Source organism: Pteropus alecto, unplaced genomic scaffold, assembly GCF_000325575.1.
Source record: "Pteropus alecto unplaced genomic scaffold, ASM32557v1 scaffold40, whole genome shotgun sequence".
Taxonomy (NCBI): Eukaryota; Metazoa; Chordata; class Mammalia; order Chiroptera; family Pteropodidae; genus Pteropus; species Pteropus alecto.
In genome coordinates, this window is record NW_006431919.1 from 20,645,267 (window position 1) to 20,666,791 (window position 21,525).

General features: G+C 57.6%; 1 protein-coding gene across 2 annotated transcripts in view; it reads left to right on the forward strand.

Moving 5' to 3' along the window:
* The first annotated feature begins 2,335 nt into the window (after nt 1-2,335).
* FBXL18 (F-box and leucine rich repeat protein 18) overlaps nt 2,336-21,525 on the forward strand; it is a 43,092-nt gene continuing 23,902 nt past the window's right edge. For both annotated transcript variants that reach the window (XM_025043128.1, XM_006906564.3), the window contains exons 1-4: nt 2,336-2,494; nt 6,972-7,184; nt 10,805-12,348; nt 19,093-19,311. In XM_025043128.1, the coding sequence (XP_024898896.1) occupies nt 2,477-2,494; nt 6,972-7,184; nt 10,805-12,348; nt 19,093-19,311 (1,994 nt within the window). In that variant the 5' untranslated portion in view covers nt 2,336-2,476. The remainder of the gene's footprint in view (nt 2,495-6,971; nt 7,185-10,804; nt 12,349-19,092; nt 19,312-21,525) is intronic.

Here is a 21,525-nt window from a genome sequence, read left to right on the forward strand (position 1 = left end):
GCGGTCTCCTAGTTCACGGGGTCAGGTGTTCCTACTTCAGTACCTAAAACGCCGCAGCAGGTGCACAGCGAGTGCTCCAGAATCCATCCTGTTCCTGCGGGCATCCTGGGCTGCAGCTGCAGGCCCAGAGGTGGTGGGAACACAGAGCACTCAGGACAACTTCTGTGGCTCTGTCTCCCAACCCTGCGAAGTCTTAGAAGCCCAAGAGGCAGAGTCTGTGGAAGGAAGCCCCTCCTGAGCCAGTTCCAGCTCTTTTGGGCCAATTCAGGGGTGGTGGTGTGCCCTGGGCTCTGAGCTCCAAGTAAGTTTCCATCTTGGGCCACTTATTCATTCCATGGACATTTTTTCCGTGACAGCCCACCGTCGGCTGGGCCTGAGGCTACTGAGATGGGCTGGGCACACACCCTGTTGTGAAAGAGCTGTCAGTCTGGGAAGAAAGACCCTTCCTCCAACCACTATTTGTGCCAGACATGGTGCCAAGGATGGGGGTGCAGTTAAGAGACCAGGTGTGTTTCCTGCCTTTGTGAGGTGTCCAGTTTAACCAGGAGAGACAATAAATATGTAGGCAAACAAATGAATGTATAATTACTAGCTGTGCTCATGAAGGGTGCGGCAGCTGTGTGTGAGAAAGACAGGATCATGGTGATGAAGATGGTCACCATGGTGATGGTGTCATGGGCGTAGACACATCAAAACTCATCAGATTGTACCTCAATAAAGTGGAAAAAAAAGAAATACAGGTAAAAAAGAAAAAGCAATTGTAATTTTGCCTTTTTTGAACAACAGAAAGGTAATAAAGGGTCATAAACTTGGATGACTGGTGGGTAGGGAGCCATCACTCTCCTCTGAAGGCTTCCTGTGGGAAGGATGTCTGAGCTGGCCCAGGAGGCCAGACAGAGTTACCTGGCCAGGTGGATGTGTAGGCATGGGTATCTCAGACAGAGGCCTGGATTCACTGGGGACAGAGGCCCAGAGACTGGAGACACAACCCTCGGGGAAGAACGGGAGGGTGGTTGGGGCCCGATGTCCCAGAAGTCAAGTCACTGTCCATGTGCACACCTAAATAATGGGAATGTCAGTGACAACTGGAGAGCTGGTTGTGAGCAGCTGCTCCATCAAGCTTTTCCTTTGAAAAGCTCCAGAAGTGCAGGGAAGACACACATCTGACTTTGAGAGTCCTTGAGGCGCTGCTCCTTCCCTCCCAGGCCTGCAGCTGGGCTGACCCTGTGACGCCTGGCTTAGAGCAAAGGCCCAACTTCCTAAGGCAGGCTAAGGAGAGGACGCCACACAGCCTCCATCTTCTTAGCACACCTGCTCCTTCCTTCCTAAGGCAGGCTAAGCGAGAGGACGCCACACAGCCTCCATCTTCTTAGCACACACTTACCGGTTAGAAAAATGAGGTCAGCAGGGACAGCTCGCTGGCCCCAGGGTATGCACCTCAGAAGTGAGAAGGCTGGAGTTTAACCCTAAAACCTACAAAGTCCCATCACTGCCTGCTTCATGGCCTCCGAGTACAGAGTGACAGGCCAGACAACCAAGGCTCACTTCACCACGACCGTGTCCATTTTATAGACATGGGGACTCTCCTTCTATCCCCTCTGCACCTTCCCCTGCTGTGGGATGAGAGCGACCCCCGGGGGCAGCTCTGACAACCTGAGGTGCACCTTTTTAATGAGCCGAGACCTTCTCGCGGGAATGCCCCTCCTCTGCAGAGCAGCCCTGCCCGGGCAAACTGCACTCCAACAAGCCCCTCCGAGGACAGCCCTGGCTAGTGCCGGAGCTTGGAACCCGGGGTCCCTCCCTTCGTCCTGACACCTCCTTGGGACCTGGCGGTGAGAACGCAGGGAGGCTGCCCGCGGTCCCACTGATGAGGGGCAGTCCTCTTCCCTGTGAGGAAACTGAGGCTCGGCAGGTAAGACAGCTCGGAGGTGTCAGGATTTGAACACATGTTCTGGCCTGCAATTACCCAAGGGACACAGGGGCTGGAATCATTCAGAGACCCCTGCCAGGGGCTGGTACCTTTCTTCACTCAGTCATTCATCAGTCTGCTTGTATTTGGAGCAGCCACACAGTGCTGGGGGCTGGGGGAACAGCAGTAACATGAAGACATTGTCCCTGTCTTCATGGAGCTTCGCTTTTGCGGCACCGTCCAATGGGGGCCCACCAGCCACATGCGGCTATTTGAATTTAAATGTATTAAAATCAGGAGATGCGGTCAGAGAGCAGGGGCCCTGTGGGTCCTCGCGGGCTCACCCGCGCCTCAGCGGGGCCTCGTCGGCAGCGCCGCACCCAACATGGCGATCGCGCAGGGCGAGAGGAAGTGCGTAGCCGAGGGCGCCGGAAGTTAGGGGAGGCCCCGCCCCCTGCCGGGGTCTCTGTGGAACCGAGGACGCGCCGGCTTTGAGCATCCCTGGTCGGCTGGGCGGGAGACCCTGGGGCTGCGGCTCCGGCAGCCGCGGCTCGGCCCGCCGTGGACATGGCCAGCTCCGGAGAGGTACGGCCGGCGCCTCTCTCCGCTGTCCTCCCTGCCCGGCGGCTTCGGCCCCGCTCGGTCTTTCTCATCCCGACTCCGGTCCCCCTGCGTCCTTTTTCTCCCGGCCCCCCTATCCCGCTCCGTCCTTCCTGTCCCGACCCCGATGTGCTTGGTCCTCTTCACCCCGACCCTGGCGTCGGCCGGCCTTGGTCCTTCCTGTCTCGACCTTGGCCTTGGCCTCGGCCTGTCCCTTTCATCTCGCCCCTGCCCCATCCCGCCCCCCAGGCCTTCGCCCTGATCTCCGAAGGCACGAGCTCTCTCCGGGTTCGGTTTTCCATGCCTTTCCCAGCCCCGCAGTCCTAGTCGCCAGAAGTCTGACCCGCCTCTCCGCTCCCACAGTTTCCAGGCTCTGTAGGCCTCCCAGGCACTTGCCCCGTGCCCCTGTACCTCTGAGACGGTCCCCCTCCGTGACCGCTTCGCACCCCAGCCTCTATCTCTGAATGCTCGGTTCAAGTCCAGCCCATTTTTCTCTGAGCCTGCTCGTGTGACTTGGGGGTTAGTGGAGGAAAAGCCATTTCACCAGGGGAACCTAGGATTTACCCTGGAATTTCTTCCCCAACACTCCACACATCGGGGTCCGATGGAGAATCCCACCGACTCCTTGTGAAGTAGTGCAAAGTATTTTCTCTGCAGACCAGGGTGTGGGGAATCTGGACTCTGACTAGTGTCTTGCCTTTTGTTGCTTTCCACCTTCCTTTATGTGTACCTGTGTTTATATCTGTCATCCAGGACTCAGCATACTTCCTGTCCTAGGGGACTGCCTGTGGCTGGGGAACAGAAGTGGATGGGATGCGGGTATGTGGAAGGTGGCTGGGGGCTGCTGACAGTTCCTCTTCATTTGAAGTGAATTTGGCTCAGAAGTGCCTGTGGCTCCTTGATTGAAGGGGAGGGTCCCACCTGCAGATTGGTGGTAGGATTGAAGGACCAGAAAGCCACAGCTGCTTGAGAAAGAGTTCTGGGGTAGCCCGGAGCTGTAGCAGGTTCCTGGTTAGTTGTGTGTACTTGGGGTGGAGATGGGGGGTTCTGGTCCCTTGCACTTATGGGGTCCTGGCACAAAGGTCCCACCTGTTCCTTGAAGCATCTTGGGAACCTGGCCAGTAAGGCCTCTTGTCGCATTGTGGGCATCTCTCGGGATGAGAGGAGAGAGGGGAGTCTTGTACCTGGATGTGGAGATCAAGGTCTCTTTTCCTGGGATAGTCTGATTTTTTATTTATTTATGAAGATATAATTTACATACTATAAATTTCACACTTTTAAAGTGTACCTTTCAGTGGTTTAAAAAAATACATTCACGAGGTTGTGTAGCCATTCCTACCGTCTGACTCCAGAATGGGGCCTTCTGATTTTGAAGGTCATTGCTGGCTTTAAAATGCGGATGTCCAGGAGTCCTCCCAGGGTTTGAGAGGAGCGGGGCTCCGCTTTTTTTTTTCTTTCTTCCCTCGCCCGAGGGCCCCGTTTTTCACAGCACTCAAGATGATTCTGAAGCAGGTGCTCCGTTGACTCACCTGGTTCGGTTTCTCTTTCTCTTGAGTATTAAAAAATGATCCCTGTTGGAGAGGCGTTTCTGGCCTAGCGCAGAATGAGTGAGCTGAGAGGATTGAGTGCTGTGTATTAGGGGACATTCCAGAAAACGCCAACTAGAGAAGCAAAGACTTTAAGAAGAGGTAAAGAATGGAACGTAGAAAGAGTGGAGACCTTAACATTATGCGTCCTTTCACGTTGCTCTTGTGAATTCAAAAAAAAAGGTGAAACTGCACACACTCGGCACAGAGTGAGTGTGTACCCACCCCCCGTTTCCGTGCTTGTGAGCACGTGGCCAGTCTCGGCTCCTCCGTGTCTCTCCCATCTCCTTCTGGACTAGTTAGAGCACTTCCCACACATCCTACCTGTTCATTTTTGAATCCTGTGACTACTTCGGGTGCCTAACTGACAAACAGATGGTAAACATCTGGAAGGGGATGTGTTTTGGTCAGGTACTAAGGTTTCAATACTTAATTTTGTTTCACTTTTTAAAAAAATGTGAAATGTTACACATTCAGAAAAGTGCATACAACACAGTTTAGTGAATAACTAAACCCTTTTAAACTCCTTTCCAGTTGTCGTTATCTCGTTCTGGCCTCCTGGTTCCCAGACGTGCCTGATAAAGATCACCTCCCGCACCCCTCACCCCTGAATGGGAATCTCTGGGACATTAGGAAGTGCCTGGCCTGGACCTTTTAGGAAGCCTAGCGGCCCGATTCTGCTGGTGGACGGAAGGGCAGTTTCGGCTCAGCCCTGCCTTAGGCATTGTTTGCCCTCCGACCTTCAGCTACTTACCCAGTTTTTTTAAAGCTGGAACACAGGTCTGCCTCAGTTTCCCCAATGGCTGAGACTACATTGTCCAGAGAGGCAGAGGGAAGCAGGTAGAAGTGTATTTGGGTGTGTGTGGAGGTGGGCATGTCCCCGGGCCTCATTTCTACGTGACAAACGACACTCGGAGGGCATTTCTGTTGGTTGTTGCCTCCCCGGAGCTGCCGCCTCTCCTGGGGGCATGGTGCTCTGACTCACGCGATGGATGCGTGCCTCAGGAAGCCTCCGAGCCAGGGGAAAGACCCAGCTGGCAGACCTGGCAGCCGCCTCCTGGCATCGGCTGTCGGGCCACCAGCGGGCTGCTCCTCCAGGCCCGCCCCAGCGCCAGGGGACATAGCCTGTGGAAAGAGTCATCTGCGGGATGTGCCGAGACTGGACAGAAGGAGCCAGCACTCAATGCCTGGCTTTTTTTTTTTTTTTTTTTTAAATATAATTCTTGTAATTTCTAGGTGTTTTTATGGAGATTGGGCATTAGTAGTGTCACTGAAAATTATAGGACTGGGGGTTTTATGCACTGTTTTGCCCTGTGTTCCTGTCGCTCTGTGATGACATTCTTTGGTAAATCTGCAGGTTGGGGATCAGGACAGGTAGGCCTCAGGTTCCTCCTGCTTGTCCCCAGGCCCTCTTGGTGCCAGAGTCCTGTTCGTTGAGCCTGCCTGCTGAGGACTTCCCTGTTTGAGTCTTTCCCTGGAGATGGAGCCCCTAGGTCTGGGCTGGGGTCTAGGAATCCTATTGTTAACAGGTGCCTGGGTGATTGGGTCGGGAAATTTTTAAGTAAAGCCACTTACAGCCCGAAACACTGGGCGCAGCATACAGCAAGCCGTGGCAGCTGTGGATGTGCCACTGCCGGCCGCCTTCTGCCCTGGTGGACGCTGGGAGTAGTGACACAGCGTCGAGGGCAGGCCAGATGGAAGGGGCAGTGGAGGCGCGCCTGGCCGCTGCCTCTTGCGGAGACGGGAACGTGGGAAATATTCATGGGAGCCCCTTCCTGGCCTGGCCTGGCCAGGGCTTGGCTGGCTGCAGAGACCGTCAGGCCAGGGTAGGGGGTGCCGCAATCAGAGGTCCCAGGAACCCTGCAGTGCCTGCTGCGGGGTGCAGACAGGCTCTTCCTCTCCAGACTTCACTGTTGCCATGGCAGCAGCAGGGCTTGCCAAGCCTCAACGCTTCCATCCACAAAAATACGTTTGGGAAAGAGGCAGGCTGGAGGAGGAGGGGCTGGTAGGCAGAATCGCTGGAAAAGGCAGTAGCGCTAATGCTGCCCGCTCTCCCAGGGGAGGTCAGAGGGTCTCCGCAGTGAGGACGTTTTTCAGGCAGGAGCATCCCTTCGGGAGGTGCTGGGGAGAATCAGGGATTCCTCCCCCACGGGCTCCCCTTAGAGCATCTGAATCCCCTTGGGCTTGACTTAGGGACTTCGTGTCACAATAACCTCGGTCGAGCCCCTCTCTTGATTGTGCACAGCAAGGCGTCGTCCAGGAGGACAGAGGCCCGCGTACGGGAGGAAAACCTTCGGCAGCGATCTCCAAAGCAAAACGAGACGTGGGCGTCTTATCGGAAATACCAGCATGGGTGTCTAACCAGACGTGTGATGAGTGCGGATAAATCGTGCGGTCTCTGTCACTGATTACTCATCGCAAGGTTTAAAGAGGTCACTAGTCTAGTTGGTGCTGTGTCTTATTTGTAGAGTTTCTTCCTCAGGGCTTAGGAATACAGCTGACATTTGGGCTGAGTTGCGGGGTAGCAGCTTTCACAGACACAGGACCTTGACCGATGGTCGTCGGTTGAGTCTGAAACGTGCCAGGCTTGATCGGAGACGCTTAGCAGGAAAAAAAAAATCGCTTTTAAATTTCAAAAAAATTCAAATTTCATTTCGAATCTGTTGCTTTTGAAGAGAGATCTCGGTGCGCAGTTGGAAAAGAGGCTTTCGAAGATTGTCGTGGGTTCTTGCTTGGCAGTTAAGGTTTTCAGTCAAAGCCCCTTCTTTCCCACGGACTGTGGCAAGGGCTCCAGCTGGCTTCTCCCTCTGGCCGGGGAGGCCGGGCGAGGGCCGCCCTTGGGGATCCCATGGAGACTTGGTGCCCCCTTGTTTCAGGACCTGTGCAGCGATGGCGACATGCCCCCCACGGCGGCTGCGGTGCCAAGCGGGGCCCACCTGCTGGGCTTCTCCGATGAGATCCTCCTGCACATCCTCAGCCACATCCCCAGCACGGACTTGGTTCTGCACGTCCGACGCACCTGCCGGAAGCTCGCGGAGCTGTGCCTGGACAAGAGCCTCACCCACACCGTGCTGCTGCAGGACTACGAGGTGAGGCGCGGGGCGCTGGGCTGGCGCCATGTGTGGGCGGGAGATGGGGGACAGCCGGATACCCAGCTGCGCACAGGGGCATCGCGCAGCCGACGACAGTGGAGGCGGGCGCCCAGAGCCCCGACTGGGACATCCTCCAAGCTGCATCATGGGACAAAAGCTGGGGGCCAAAAAGTGCAGGAAGCGTGCCACCTGGGGGAGGGCGCAGGTATCGGGGACATTGTTCTGGGAGGGCCCGGGCTCAGAGGGACACCGCTGTCAGGTAGATCCCCAAGAGCGGGATTGCCGTCCCGTGGTAGGTGTGGGAACAGCCCTGTAACGTTAAATCGGCGCTCTGGTGGCGCAGAGGGAGGCGCCATCGACGCCCACAGCCGCGCATGCGGCTTCCAGTTGCTCTACATCCTTGTGGGCCTTGGTGATGTCAGTCTTTGAAATTTCAGCCGTTCCCACGGGTGGGACGTGGTGTCTCATTGCGTCTCCCTGAGGAAGGTTGCCGTCGGTTACATTTTCATCAAGGGCATGGGCCGTTTGTACATCTTTTCAGAAGTGACTGTTCAAGGCTTGCGCCCATTTATTACTTTTCTCTTGTCGAGTGACAGGAGTCCTGTGTATATTCTGCATGGCAGTCCTTTGTCAGATATACACGTGAATGTTGTCTCTCGTTTGGCTTGCCGATGCGTTTTCTCAACAGTGACTTTTGAAGAGCGTAAGTTTTTAATTTTAGTGAAGTCCAATTTATTGAATTTTTGGGTTCATGCTTTTTGTGAATTGTTGAAGAATTCTTTGTGAAACCTGAGGTCATGAGGTTTTCTCCTATTTCGTCTCTTTTTTAAAAAAACGTTGTATTAGTTTCAGGTGTACAACATAATGGTTTATATTCATATACATTGCAAATATATATAATGATCACCAAAATGCATCATCTTCCATAGTTACAAAAACTTTTTTCTCGTGATGAGAACTTTTAAGATCTCTCTTAGCAACGTTCAAATATGCAATATAGTATTATTACCTGTAGTTGTCATGATGTCCATGACATCCCCGTGGCTTATTCATTTTATAACTGGAAGTTTGTACCTTTTGACCTCTGGTAACCACCAATCTGTTTGTTCTCTGTATCTATGAGCTTGTTTGTTTTTTTAACTCCCCCTGTAAGTGAGAGCGTACGGAATTTGTGTTTCTCTGACTTATTTCACTCAGCATAATTCCCTTGGGGTCCATCCACATTGCCACACATGGCAAGATTTCATTCTTTTTCGTTGGTGAATAATATTCCACTGTGTGTGTGTCACATTTTTCTTTATCCATTGATCGATTGATACCCACTTAGGCTGTTTCCATATCTTGGCCATTTTCAGTAATGCTGCAGTGAACCTGGGGGTGCAGATACCTTTTCAAATCAGCGTTTTCATTTTCTTTGGATAAATACCCAGAAGCGGGATTGCCGGATCATACGGAAGCTTTATTTTTAATTTTCGAGGAAAGTCCGTACTGTTTTTCAGAGCGGCTGCACCAGTTTACATTCCCACCAGCAGTTCGTAAGGGTTCTCTTCTCCATGTCCTCACCATCACTGCTTTTCTTGTCTTTTTGATAATAGACATTCTAACAGGCGTGAGGTGGTACCGCATCGTGCTTTTGATTCGCATTTCCCTGGTGATTAGTGATGTCGAGCATCTTTCCATGTACCTGTTGGCCATCCGCATGTCTTCTTTGGAAAAAGACTTTTCAAGGCCTCTGCCCATCTTTCAATCGCATTGCTCGTTTTATTTGGGATTGAGTTGTATGAGTTCTTTATGTGTTTTGGGTTTTAACCCTTATCGTGTATATGATTCGTAAGTATTTCCTTTTCGTTTTGTCGATGATGTCTTCTGCTGTGCAGAAGCTTTTTATGGGCTCAGCACGCGCTGGCAGAAGCTTTTGAGTTAGATGTAGGCCCCCTTGTTTGTTTTTGCTTTTGTTGCTTGTGCTTTAGGTGTCAGATTCAAAAAATCACCGCCAAGGCCGATGTTTTCTTTTAGAAGGTTTATGGTTTCAGGTCTTAACATTCGAGTCTCTCGTCTGTTTTGAGTTTCGTGTGCGGTCTCAGCGCGGGGTCCCGTTCCGTTCTTTGGCGTGTGGCCGCCCAGGTCCCCCAGCTCTCTCCTCTGCTGTCTTACAGTTTTGTAGTAGTTTTAGCTCTACGGTTACTCTTTCCGTGCGGCGTGAGGTAAGGGTCGAGGATGGCTAGTCTGCTGCTCCAGCGCCATTTTTTGAAAGGTTATTATCCTATATCGTGAATTGCCTTGTCACCTTTGCTGAAAAATCAGTTGACAACTGATCTTAAAGATAGAAATAAGCTGAGGATGTGACCTTAACTCATTTAATGGCTCCTAACTGCCGTTACCGCCTTTGGAGCCCCGAGCGGGGACGCTGCAGAGCCCTGCGAGAGCCGCCGTGCGCCTCGCTGGTGGGGAAGAGGGGGGCGAGCTCAGTCCCCGCACGCCCGGTCAAGGTTCCCTCCCAGCAGGCTCCTGCCTGTGCAGGACGGGGCAGGGCTGTGACACGTCTGCACCCTTCGCCGTGCCACCTGTGGACGTTTCCCTCAGACTGGGTTCAGATGCCCGAGTGTTACGTACACGGGTGCCCCATGCAGTGTTGTCCCAAGGCCTCGCTGGCAACAGCCATGGTGTCCAGCTGTCGGCCTCCAGCTGCTGGGCCCCTGACTGGACATTGTGGCTCACCTGAGCAGGCCAGGCCAGGTGTCTGAGGAAAAGTTAATGGTGTGAAAATGCATGTTAAAAGGAGAGCAAGAGCCAAAGCCGGCTGCCAGGGACCGGGTCCACCGTGCGATGAAAAATGCCCCACGCAGCATCAAATTTGCCATCGTAGCCATTTTTAGGTGTGTAATTCCGTAGCGTTAAAAGTGCAGCCATCACATCACTGTTTCCAGCCCTTTGCACCACCCTGGACGGAAGCCCTGGAGCCATCAAGCAGCGATTCCCACCCCTCTCCCCCCCACCCCAAGGAACCTCTGTTCTAGTTCCTGGTTGTGATTTTGCCTATTCTGGATGTTTCATAGAAGTGGAATACTACATCATGTGATCTGTGACCAGCTTCTGTCACTTAGCATGTCTCCAAGGTTCATCCATGTTGTAGCACGTGACAGAATTTCCCTTCTTTCTGAGGCAGAATAGTACGGACGGACCCCGTTTTGTTCGTTGTTCATATGTTGACGGACACTGGGCTGCCGCCACCTTTGGCCCTTGTGAACGGGGCTGCTGTGGGCGTGGCTGTCACGTGTCCGCGTGAATCGGGGCTTTCAGTCCCTCGGGCGTACACCCCGCAGTGCAGCTGCTGGGTCATCTCAGGGGAGCTCTGTTCAGCGTTTCGAAGCAGCAGACTTCCGCGCCGGCTGCACCGCTTCGCATCCCCAGCGCGGCTGGGGACTTGGTCGCTGGCTTAAGGTAAACGTGTGGGGAGGGAGACGAGGCGCCAGCTCTCCCTGAGTGTCCCTCCTTAGCTGGAGGGCCGGGTCTCTGCAGGCCCTCACGCTCCCCGCTCGGCTGGGGGATGAAGGTGAGGGACACACCTGCGTGCCTTCAGCCCCGTCCTCCCTCCCCCGCCCTGTCCTACCTTGCAGGCCAGTGAGGACAAGGTGAAGCAGCTTGTGAAGGAGATCGGCCGGGAGATCCAGCAGCTCAACATGGCCGGCTGCTACTGGCTGTCGGGCTCCACCATTGAGCACGTGGCCCGCTGCCGCGGCCTGGTGAAGGTGAACCTCTCGGGCTGCCACCTGACCTCCCTGCGCCTGTCCAAGATGCTGTCGGCCCTGCAGCACCTGCGCTCCCTGGCCATCGACGTGAGCCCCGGCTTCGACGCCAGCCAGCTGAGCAGCGAGTGCAAGGCCACGCTGAGCCGCGTGCGGGAGCTCAAGCAGACGCTGTTCACGCCGTCCTACGGCGTCGTGCCCTGCTGCACCAGCCTCGAGAAGCTGCTGCTGTACTTCGAGATCCTGGACCGCACGCGCGAGGGCGCCATCCTCTCGGGCCAGCTCATGGTGGGCCAGAGCAACGTGCCCCACTACCAGAACCTGCGGGTCTTCTACGCCCGCCTGGCCCCCGGCTACATCAACCAGGAGGTGGTGCGGCTCTACCTGGCCGTGCTCAGCGACCGCACGCCCGAGAACCTGCACGCCTTCCTCATCTCCGTGCCCGGCAGCTTCGCCGAGAGCGGGGCCACCAAGAACCTCCTGGACTCCATGGCCCGCAACGTCGTGCTGGACGCCCTGCAGCTGCCCAAGTCCTGGCTCAACGGCTCGTCCCTGCTGCAGCACCTCAAGTTCAACAACCCCTTTTACTTCAGCTTCAGCCGCTGCACCCTGTCCGGCGGCCACCTCATCCAGCGCGTCATCAACGGCGGCAAGGACCTGCGCAGCCTGGCGAGCCTGAACCTCAGCGGCTGCGTCCACTGCCTGTCCCCGGACTCCCTGCTGCGCAAGGCGGAGGACGATATCGATAGTGGCATCCTGGAGACCCTGGTGGTGGCCTGCGGCGGCCTGCGGCACCTCAACCTCTCCGCCGCCCACCACCACAGCTCCGAGCGCCCGGGCAGGCACCTGTGCCAGCTGCTGGCCCGGCTGCGCCACCTGCGCTCCCTGTCCCTGCCCGTCTGCTCCGTCGCCGACTCGGCGCCCCGTGCCGACCGCGCGCCCGCCCAGCCCGCCATGCACGCCGTGCCCTGCGGCTTTGGCAAGAAGGTCCGCATCGGCGTGCAGACGTACCCCAGCCCCTTCTCGGGGCAGGCGGGCCCCCAGCCCTCCTCCGTGTTCTGGTCTCTGCTGAAGAGCGTGCCCTTCCTGGAGCGCCTCGAGCTCATAGGGTCCAACTTCTCCTCCGCCATGCCGCGCAACGAGCCCGCCATCCGCAACTCCCTCCCCCCGTGCAGCCGGGCGCAGAACGTCGGGGACTCGGAGGTAGCCGCCATCGGCCAGCTGGCCTTCCTGAGGCACCTGACGCTGGCCCAGCTTCCCAGCATCCTGACAGGCTCCGGGCTGGTCAGCATCGGCCTCCAGTGCCAGCAGCTCCAGTCCCTGTCCCTGGCCAACCTGGGCATGATGGGGAAGGTGGTCTACATGTCCGCTCTCTCGGACATGCTGAAGCACTGCAAGCGGCTGAGGGACCTCAGGTGAGGGGGCCCTGGCAGCTCCTCCATGGCCTCGGCTGGCCCTCTGGGGGCCTGAGGCAGTGGAGAGGGAGCGAGTCGCGTGGCCTTTGACTGGCAGGCGCTTGTGTCCCTGCCGTGTGCCTGCCCTCCAGGAGCCGGAAGTCTTGGGAGGAGGCTTGGCAAGGGGCCATGAGCTGTGTGACGGGACTCGGAGGTGTGGTGGCTTGGGAAGCTGCAGTCGGCGGCGCCCGGGTAGGCGGTGCAGGAGGCAGTGCTGCCCGAGCTTGCACATCGCCCTCAGCTCTGGAGCCGTTCCGGTGATTGTGCCGTGCGATGCTGTGTACGCAACCGTCAGCCGGCAGACGGAGGGGTCCGATTGCCAGGCATCCCACCTGGACTGGAGGGGCCGGGGTGGGGGAGATAGAAAGGTGGGTTCAGAAGGGGGTTCCGCACACTACTGAGAGGTGACGGCGGTCTGGGGCAGGATGGCAGGGCTGATCCAAGAGTGAGAGGAGACAGAATCCACGCTGGCTGTTGTTACGGGGACACCTGCACGACGTGGATCGCCCTGAATCCTGCTGCGGAGGGGGCGGTGTTCTCGGGAGGGCCCCGCATTTAAAGGCTAACTCTTTGTTGTGTTGAGACATATTTGAAAATCTTGATAGATTTGATCTTAAAGTATTGCATCATTTCCCAGAAATTGCCCAAAGATAGTGCTGGCAGCGGACCTCGGCTCTGCGAGGGTTTCGGGTTGGGGAGGATGTGGCGATGGGGCAGGTCTCTCTGAGAGGCCGTAGCCAGAGGGGCACTGAGACGTGCGCACGCGTGTCATTGTCCCCACGGTGGCTGCACTCACTTTTTGCCTTCGCTGAGGGCCAGAGGCAAGGGCGTCGGGCACTGTCTGGGCTACGCTCATAGCATCCCCACTGACGAGGCAGTGGGGGCTCGAGGGAGGAGGTAAGAGTCACCCCAGTCAGTCTGACTCCAGGGCTTGATCCTGGCCCTTGAGCCACAGAAAATGGAGATGAGTGTGTCACATCACAGGAAATGAACCATATGTGAGCTGGAGCCGGCAGAAGGCTTAGCTGCTCGTACCCTGGAGCCTTCCAGAGCTTCTCAGCCAGGCCGCGCGCCACCCTCCCAGCACAGCCCTGGCCTCCTCGACGGCAGAGCAGGTCGCGTGAGCCTCAGCGTTCTCAGCCTGTGTCCTGAGAGCCCCCTCTCTGGGGAGGGTGCGGTTGTTCGTGCTGTGCCCTGTGAGTCCCAGTTACACTTGCTTAGGGAACCATAATGTCATTTTCAGAATCTGCTGGTTTAGGCGTCTGAGCCAAAGTTATGCAAATCGTGAGCCCCATTTGTTAAACGCTGCGGCCATGTGTGTGGTAGCCACGCGTATCCCAGCTGCCGAGGGAGCTTGCTAGAGGTGATACAAGATGAGACAGCTAAGAATGTGCAGCGGGCAGAGTTGCCGTTCCCATTCCGGGGCCCTTTGGGACCCTCCTCCTGCTCCAGGTACAGGGGTGCCCAAGTGGGCTGGTGCACCCCTGGCCACTGGCTTCCCGGGCGCAGCAGGGATGAGGACTGCGGGCTGGATCTTTGCTTCCTGATTCTGCCTCACATCCTCCCTGCTCACCTCTGCCTCGTGGCCCGAGTCATGTCCTCTATGTTGATTGCTCTGTCTTGGGCCCCTGTCCCGCCAGGTTGGGGTGGGGTGTCACCTGCCTGCCAGGAGTGGAGGAGGGGCCGCGACCACAGCAGTGAGCCCCGTTCACCGCCCCCTGGAAGGGCGGCCCGGCCTTCCTTTCACAGCCTGTCCGACGTGGCAGGAGTGCGGAGCCGGCCTTCCTGCCCATCTCCGCCAGGAGCCACCACGTCTGTCCTCTTTTCTTACGGGTCCACCTCTGTCCAGTGCCCCCTCCCACCTCATCTCTTCCTGTGTCTTCACTGTCACCCATTGCTTTTCCGGAAGGAGCGGCGATGTGGTTAGTGGTCATGTGTAACTCGAAGCTGCAGATGCATCCAGAATGCACTTACCAAATGAAATCCTGCCAGCCAGCTGTCCTGACACCCTGTTGGAGTCTCGTGATCAGGAATTGAATATTCCTTAATTTGGGGAGCGCAAGTGAGCATTTGAGTTATAATTTAACGGAACTCAGAGCCAAGGTGTTTCTGGAGTTCTGGATCTGTCATTTTTGCCATCAGATTTTTTGTTCTATTGCCAGCCCATTCAACTTTGCACATTTTCTAACAATGTCGGTCAGACCACTCGGTCATCATCGGGGAGACTTTGATTGAATAGAAATCAATGAAGTAAAGTAATACATTCACGTACTTTAAGAAGTCAGAGTTCTCAAAGGCAGGTGATGAAAAGTACTGACTCTCAGCATCTTCCTCGTGTCCGAGAACTTCAGGGTCTGCTGTCTGAGCGGCCTGGGGATGGCCAGCGCCAGGGCACCCGCTCGCCGGGGCTGCAGGGCCCTTCATCGCGCTCTGTCTCCTTTGGAGCTGCTTGGCCTGGTGGAGAGGGGGTGGGCGTGGCATCTGAGCTGGTCCCGTATCCCTGAGCCTCACTGGTTTTAGGGCCCTGGCCCTGCTCCTCTGCCTCCTGGGTGGAGGGAGGTCCCGTGGGACAGGATCCACAGGAAGGGCCCCGGAGTCAGCCAGCCAAGGTGGACCTGGGGCTGCGTGTGCCCAGCTCCATCTGTAAAGTGGGGCTGTGAAGACTAAAGGAGCTGGTACTTAGAAGGCACTTAAGGCGGGGCTTGGAACCACGATGCAGGTTATAGTTTTTCATCCACTCAGCAAACATTTGAGCACCTGTTATTCCAGGGATTGTTCTGGGACCTAGGACACTGGACAGAACAGAGATCCTCGTCCTTGGGGATCATATTCTAGTGGGGAAAACAGACCAGCAGTGAACATAAGAAAGTGTGTGGCGCATCAGACAGTAACAAGTACCGAGGAGAAAGGGCAGAGCAGGGCAGGGGTGCCCGGGCGCAGGGCTGGCGGCTGGGGTGGATTCGTGAGAGAGGTGAGATCTGAGCAAAGAATTCAAAGAGTTGAGTTTGCAAAGCAGAACCTGGAGGAAGAATGTTCCGGGCCATTCTAGGCAGATGGAGCTGCACCAGCCAGCCCAGTGTCCACGAGCCACAGGGCGACTTACATGTAAATGAATTAAGATGAAATAAAACCCAGTGTTCAGGTCCTCTGCAGCGTTAGACGTGTGCACCAGTGGCCGCCGTGTCGGACAGAGCACACGTGGAGCGTCCCGTCCGCACAGGAAGTTCCGCTCCACAGAGCTGCGTAGCAGCAGGGCCCGGAGGCGGGTGTGCTGGGGTCTTCTGGGACCAGCAGGGGCCGCGATGCTGCAGTGGTGCTTTTGAGGGGAGACAGGACAGGCTGTGCCGCCGCGTTGGAAACAACCTGGGGGCCAGGGCAGGGGCTGCGGCAGGCAGAGCCAGAGTGGGGTGAGGGCGTGTGGCCAGAAATGGTGGGATTCTGACTTTACGGAGAATTTGCTGACTGATCAGATGCATAGGGTAGGGGTCAGGGTGGGTCAGAGGCTTCTGAGAGGAGGAAGGCCGTGTGGCCCGCGCACACAGGTGAGTTTGAATCCCTGGCGGAGGAGTTGCCTCAGCCAGCATGGGGGTCTGGAGAGCCCACAGACTGGGGACAGGCATCGGTCAGGAGGAGCAGGGATCAGCACAGGTGGGGAGCAGGAGCGTGGGGAGCGGGCAGGTGTTCTAGAAGCCAGGACAAGTGGTCGTGGTGCCTGCAGTTACTGGGTTGGTTTGGCTCCCCTGGGACGGCCGCCAGGTGCCTCCCTGTGCTTCAGGTGCCGACCCCTTTTCAGCAGCCATGGGAATTGCATATTACTGACCCATTTTGCACATGAGGAAAGCGAGGCCCAGAGGGTTAGTGAACTTGCCAGGTGACAGCTGGTGTGTGGGCAGCTAAGGAGCATTCCCGCCTCAAAGGCCGTCGGCAGTCGAATGGGGTAACAGCAGCATTTCGTGGTTACTGAGTGGCTTCTGGGGCCTCGGGTGTGACCCTTGTGGCCGAGGTCTCCCCCAGGAGCGGGCCGTGCACACAGTGTGAGTCGTGGCTGGGGAGGCCTGCGGGACTCCGCTGAATGAGCTTCGGAGGCCAGCCCGAGACCCCGACCACAGCTCCTGATGGCCTCTGTGCACGCTGGCTGCTGCAAGCCCCTTGTGGTCGGGGCTGGTACTGCCTGTTTGGGGCAAACACCGGTTTCTAAAACGTGGCCAGGTGACTCTACTCTGGGTTGCTGCCTTCTGTGGGGAGGCTGGAGGGCGAGGAGCAGGGGGTGCCTGCTGGCGTGGGCAGCAGTACAGAAAGGAGGGTGCGAACCAGGCTCAGGGGAGGCTGGCCCCCGGGCAGCTCCTGCGGGACCCGATGGAACGTTCCTGAGATGGCAGCCCTCTGGATCCCAGGCCGGCCGGCCGCCGTCACCGCTGTCCACACCAGTGAGGCCAGTGAATTCGAGTTTTGTGCCAGCCAGCGCCCCGGGCTGCTCCTGGGTGGGCGCACATCGTGGTGGGGCCTTGCCGGCTAGTGAAAGGGCTGTAAGTTGGACAGGCAGGGGCCCCTTTGTTCCTGAGACCGATTAAGCCCTGCCTTCTGGAGCAGGGAGAGGGAGCACTACCCTGAGTCATCCTAGGTTGCTGGTCATGTCGGAACCAGGGCAGTGTCTGGGTGGAAGCGAGAGGGCCTTTCAGAGCCAGGCCCCAGAGGACCGGTGCTGCTGGGTGTTCTGAGGGGCGGGCGGGTGGATGAGAAGGGGCGGCCCCAGATCCCTGGCGGGGCCCCTGCCGCCTCAGGGAGACCGAGCTTCCTTTGGGGGATGGGCTTCGGAGGCCAGATCTTCACTAGTTGGGAGGCTGAGGCCCCGCTGGGAGGGAGAAGGACTGCAGACCCCCCGCCCCAAGGCACAGCCGGTCACGGGGGATACCCTTTTCCATCCCCTGCCCAAACCACAGACCCCGCCAGTCACACGTCAGGTCCGTTCTGCCAGCCCACTGTGTGGAGGGGCAAGGGATGATCTGGACGAGCCAGCCCCTCTTGCCTGGACAGCCGGTGGAGTGGACTGGACACTCCCACCAGGCCTGCCCCCATCCAGAATGTCTGTGACAAGTGGCCTCCTTCAGGGTGGGAGGTTGTGGAAGTGGCTGGTAGGAAACCTGTGCGTACGCAGCGTCTGCTCGCTCACTCTGCCTGCTCGGCTTGTGGCCCCGGAGGCTGGACCAAGGTCTTCGGCAGGTAGCACAGGCCTGTGTCGCCACCTAGTGTCCCTTTTCACTGGCCCGCGTTGCCGCCCCACCCTTTCCCCCTGCTGCGTCGCCACCTCCTGGCTGGTTGGGGGCAAAAGCCGGTGACTGCCGCTCAGCAGTCCCGTTTCTGGGCCTTTCGCCCCCTCCACTCGGCTGCCTTTCAGGTCTGCTAAGGGATGCCTGCCTTGGGATTTTTTTTTAATTGTTTTTCAAAGAACCAAATAGAGCGTTGAAGCATTTTCTGGAGGAAGGGAGCACGGCCATAGTGGGGACGTGTGCTGCCGTCCGGGCTCCCGGCCTTCCCCTTGGTCGGGGCCCCGTCGCATCTCAGAGGCGCTGCGCTCCCCTCGTGGCCCTGGGTCCCCGGTTTTTTCAGGATGAAGTTCCTTCAGTGGGGTCAGGGGCGAGGCTCACGCTGCACGTGTGACGTGGGGCAGCGCTGTGTGTCGCCCGTGGCCGTGGCTGCTTGGCCAGGTCTTTTCCTGGTCTGTGCCCAGACAGGCCCACCAGGGGCTTCTGCACACCCGCCCAGCTGGTGGGGAGGGGGCGTGAGGCTGTTCAAGGTCGCACCCCAGAGGGACCCGCGTGTCCCCTCACAGTCAGCGTCAGGAGGTTACTGGGACCTGTATTTACATTTCATTAAAGTTCAAATCCAGTCTTGGTGGCGGCATTTCGGTGGCGGGATGGCTCGGAGCAGACCGTCCCGGAGCTGCTGCCGCCCTGAGTGACCAGCATTAGCATTTTTCGCACGGAGCCGCTTTTAAACCCCTTCTCTCGTCCTGCGACTCGTTAGTACCCCGAGTCAGGGCGATGGAGGCTGGAGCAGGAGGCCCGTGTGGCTCTTATTGGGGTTTGGGACTTGGGGGGGTGCCTGTCGACTCCATTACCTGCTTCCTGGTTGGAATGGGAAAGGAGGGGCCCAGCCTCTCTCAGGGGGTCCCTGCCTTCAGAGCACTTGGGCTCTCCTTCCACCTGGGAACCCGGGGGGCCCACACGGGGACACCTCCCAGCGCAGGCCTCTTGGAGGTGTGGGTGGGCGTTTCTTACTCACTGTGGAAGCTTCTTTCTTCCTCGCGGGAGGTCACCACCCTGGTCTCGCGAGGTCCCTGTGGGTCTCAACGTGCAGATGGAGGTCTCGTCACTTGGCCCGGCCCGCCTGGGGGGTGGGGTGTGCTCCGTGAGAAGGGCTGTGGCCCACAGAGACCCCAGTCCCAGGTCCGCTGCGGTGTTTTTACAGGGAGTGGGTCTTGGGGGTAGGGCAGCTAGATGGATTAGTTTGGCCAAATGCGGGGGAGACTCAGAGTGTCAAGGGAAGGGAACGGCGTCACCCCGGCATGTGGCAGTGCCCCCACAACTGGGGGGCAGCCTGGCCGGCGCGGCCCTGCGCCTGGTCTCGGGGCCTGGCTGCTGCTGGGCGGGCCGGGTCCCCGCGGGGCCGGCCCTGGGGGGGACTCACGCTGCCTCTCTCCCGCAGGCTGGAGCAGCCCTACTTCAGCGCCAACGCCCAGTTTTTCCAGGCGCTGAGCCAGTGCTCCGCGCTGCAGCGCCTCTGCCTCGTCTCCCGCAGCGGCACCCTGCAGCCCGAGGCCGTGCTGGCCTTCATGGCCCGCTGCCTGCACGTCGTCATGTGCCACATGTTCACCGGGGAGTCCCTCGCCACCTGCAAGAGCCTGCAGCAGTCCCTCCTCCGAAGGTGAGTGGGCCTGGGCGGGCAGTGCCGTCTCAGCAGCCCTGTCCCCACAGGGGTCCTGGTCACTCTTCCTCCCTCGGGCTTCATCGAACGCCCGAAGTTACTAAACCGCTGGGCAGAGGTGGGGTGGGAACGAAGGGTCGCTGTCCAGTCGCAGCCGTCCAGGACCTCGTCTCCCTGGGCTTCTCCCTGCCACACGGTTCATGTTCTATGGAGGTGAAGCCCCAGTAATGTCACCCGCCGTGTTCCCACAGCACGGTCATCGAAGCCAGGGGCGAACAGTGCAGTGCCACTGGTCCGCCTCGGACCTCGGGATTTCGCCGGCTTCCCACTGGCCCTTCTGCTCCAGGGTTCACTGCAGAGCCCTCGTCGGGCCCAACTGCCACGTCCCCTTGGCCTTCAGTCCGTGGCTGTTCTCGGTCTCTCTCGGTCTTTCACGACCTTGACGCTTTTGAAGAGCACTGGCTGGTATTTGGTAGAATGTGCATCCGTTTGGGTTTGTCTGATGGTTTTTGTCCAGAAAAGCAGAGGTGATGCTGTGTCCCTCTCAGGGTAGCATGTCAGGGACACGTGGCGTCCTCCTGTCCTTCGATGGTGCGAGGTTGGCCTCGATCGCTTGGTCAGGTGGTGTCTGCCAGCTTTCTCCGCTGTAAAGTCACTGTCGTTCCCGGCTAATGAACGGACGTCTTGCGGGTGGGACTTGGCTGCTCCGTCTCCCGTCGGACGTCGCCCACTCATCCGAGTGTCCCTCGTGGATCCGTAAGTTACCATTTTGACATTATTCCTCCCACATTCGTTAACGGGGACTCTAGGAAAGGCCTGTCTCGTTTGCGATCATTTTGTTCCCGTCATTCCTCCCGCATTCGTTAACGGGGACTCTAGGAAAGGCCTGTCTCCCCCGTCTACCTGTTTACGCCTTCGCTTTGGGCTCATGGATATTCATTTTATCCAGTGGGTTTCACGCGGGTTTCAGTCCACTGCTGTCACTGTGTTCTTGCCCAGCTCGTTCCGGCTTTGGCCGTAGGGGTCTCATTCTAGATTGAGCCCCGCGCCCTGTCAACGTGCCGCTTCCTTTTTCGAGCACCCGTGTGGTCTCACCTGTGTTTTCCCTGCCCCAGCCCTGCATCCGACATCTCTGCGAGGAGACCGGTTCCTCCCGTGGGAGAGCAGTGTTTGGAGCCCACAGTCGGGGCGTCAGCGTGCTCGTCGCTCCCGGGGTGTCATCGCCCTAGGCTCTCTCCTGGGCAGGGCAGGAAATCGAGCTCCGTGTTAACACACACACACACGGACACACACAGACACACGCTCACACACCTGTGTTTATTTCCATACTGTCCATTTGCATTGACATTGAAAACGAGTTGGTACATCTCAGATTCCCAGCCAGCGCCGCGGGGTTCCCCGTAGCCCGCCCCCTCCGGACTTGTAACTTCTCCCTCCGACAGCAGACAAACCGGCTCCAGTTACCCACAGTGTGTTTGCGGACTTGTCAGTCCGAGCAGACGCCAGAGGCAGTTTCAGAATCGCTAGCCCGCTGCCCCGTGAGAGGCAGATCTGCTACGTGGAGGGCAGCGTTGTTCACACCCTTTGTCATAGCCTCACGGTGTCCAGTTAGCGTTCCACTCTCCCCAGCCGCCAGGCTTGCTCCTTGCTTGCCGCCGCCCCCCGTACAGCCCTGTCACTCACCTGTAACGCAGTCGGGATGGCTTATTCCTGCGTGACATTGTTTTGCGTTCACCCCACATCCCGTTTGGTTTATTTCTTTGTTTGTTTTTTTTTTCTGGTGTGCTCAGCTTTCCTGTGGTTCTCAGCTCTGTAAAAAGGCGGTGCTTGAAGAAGTCCGCCCCTCACCTCCCCCGTCCCATCCCCTCTCCACCCAAGGTGACCAGTCCCACCGGCCTCGCCATTCCCAGTATCCCTTCCGCGTGCCCTCTGCCAGGGGAGCACGCGCAGGAGGATTTTCTCCCGCCCGCTCCTTAGATGCGCTTCGCTCAGCCACCGAATCTTCTCGGGCCCCCCGCATCAGTCCACACAGCTCTCACCCATCCTTTATACGACTCTGCATTCTTTGTTTGATTGCAACAAAATACACATACCAAAACTTCCTATTTTAACTGTTTTTAAATGTACAGTGGCAATAAGTGTGTCCACACTGCTGTGCATCTATCTCCACCTCCATCTCTGGAACTTTCCGTCTTCCCAAACTGAGACTCTTTC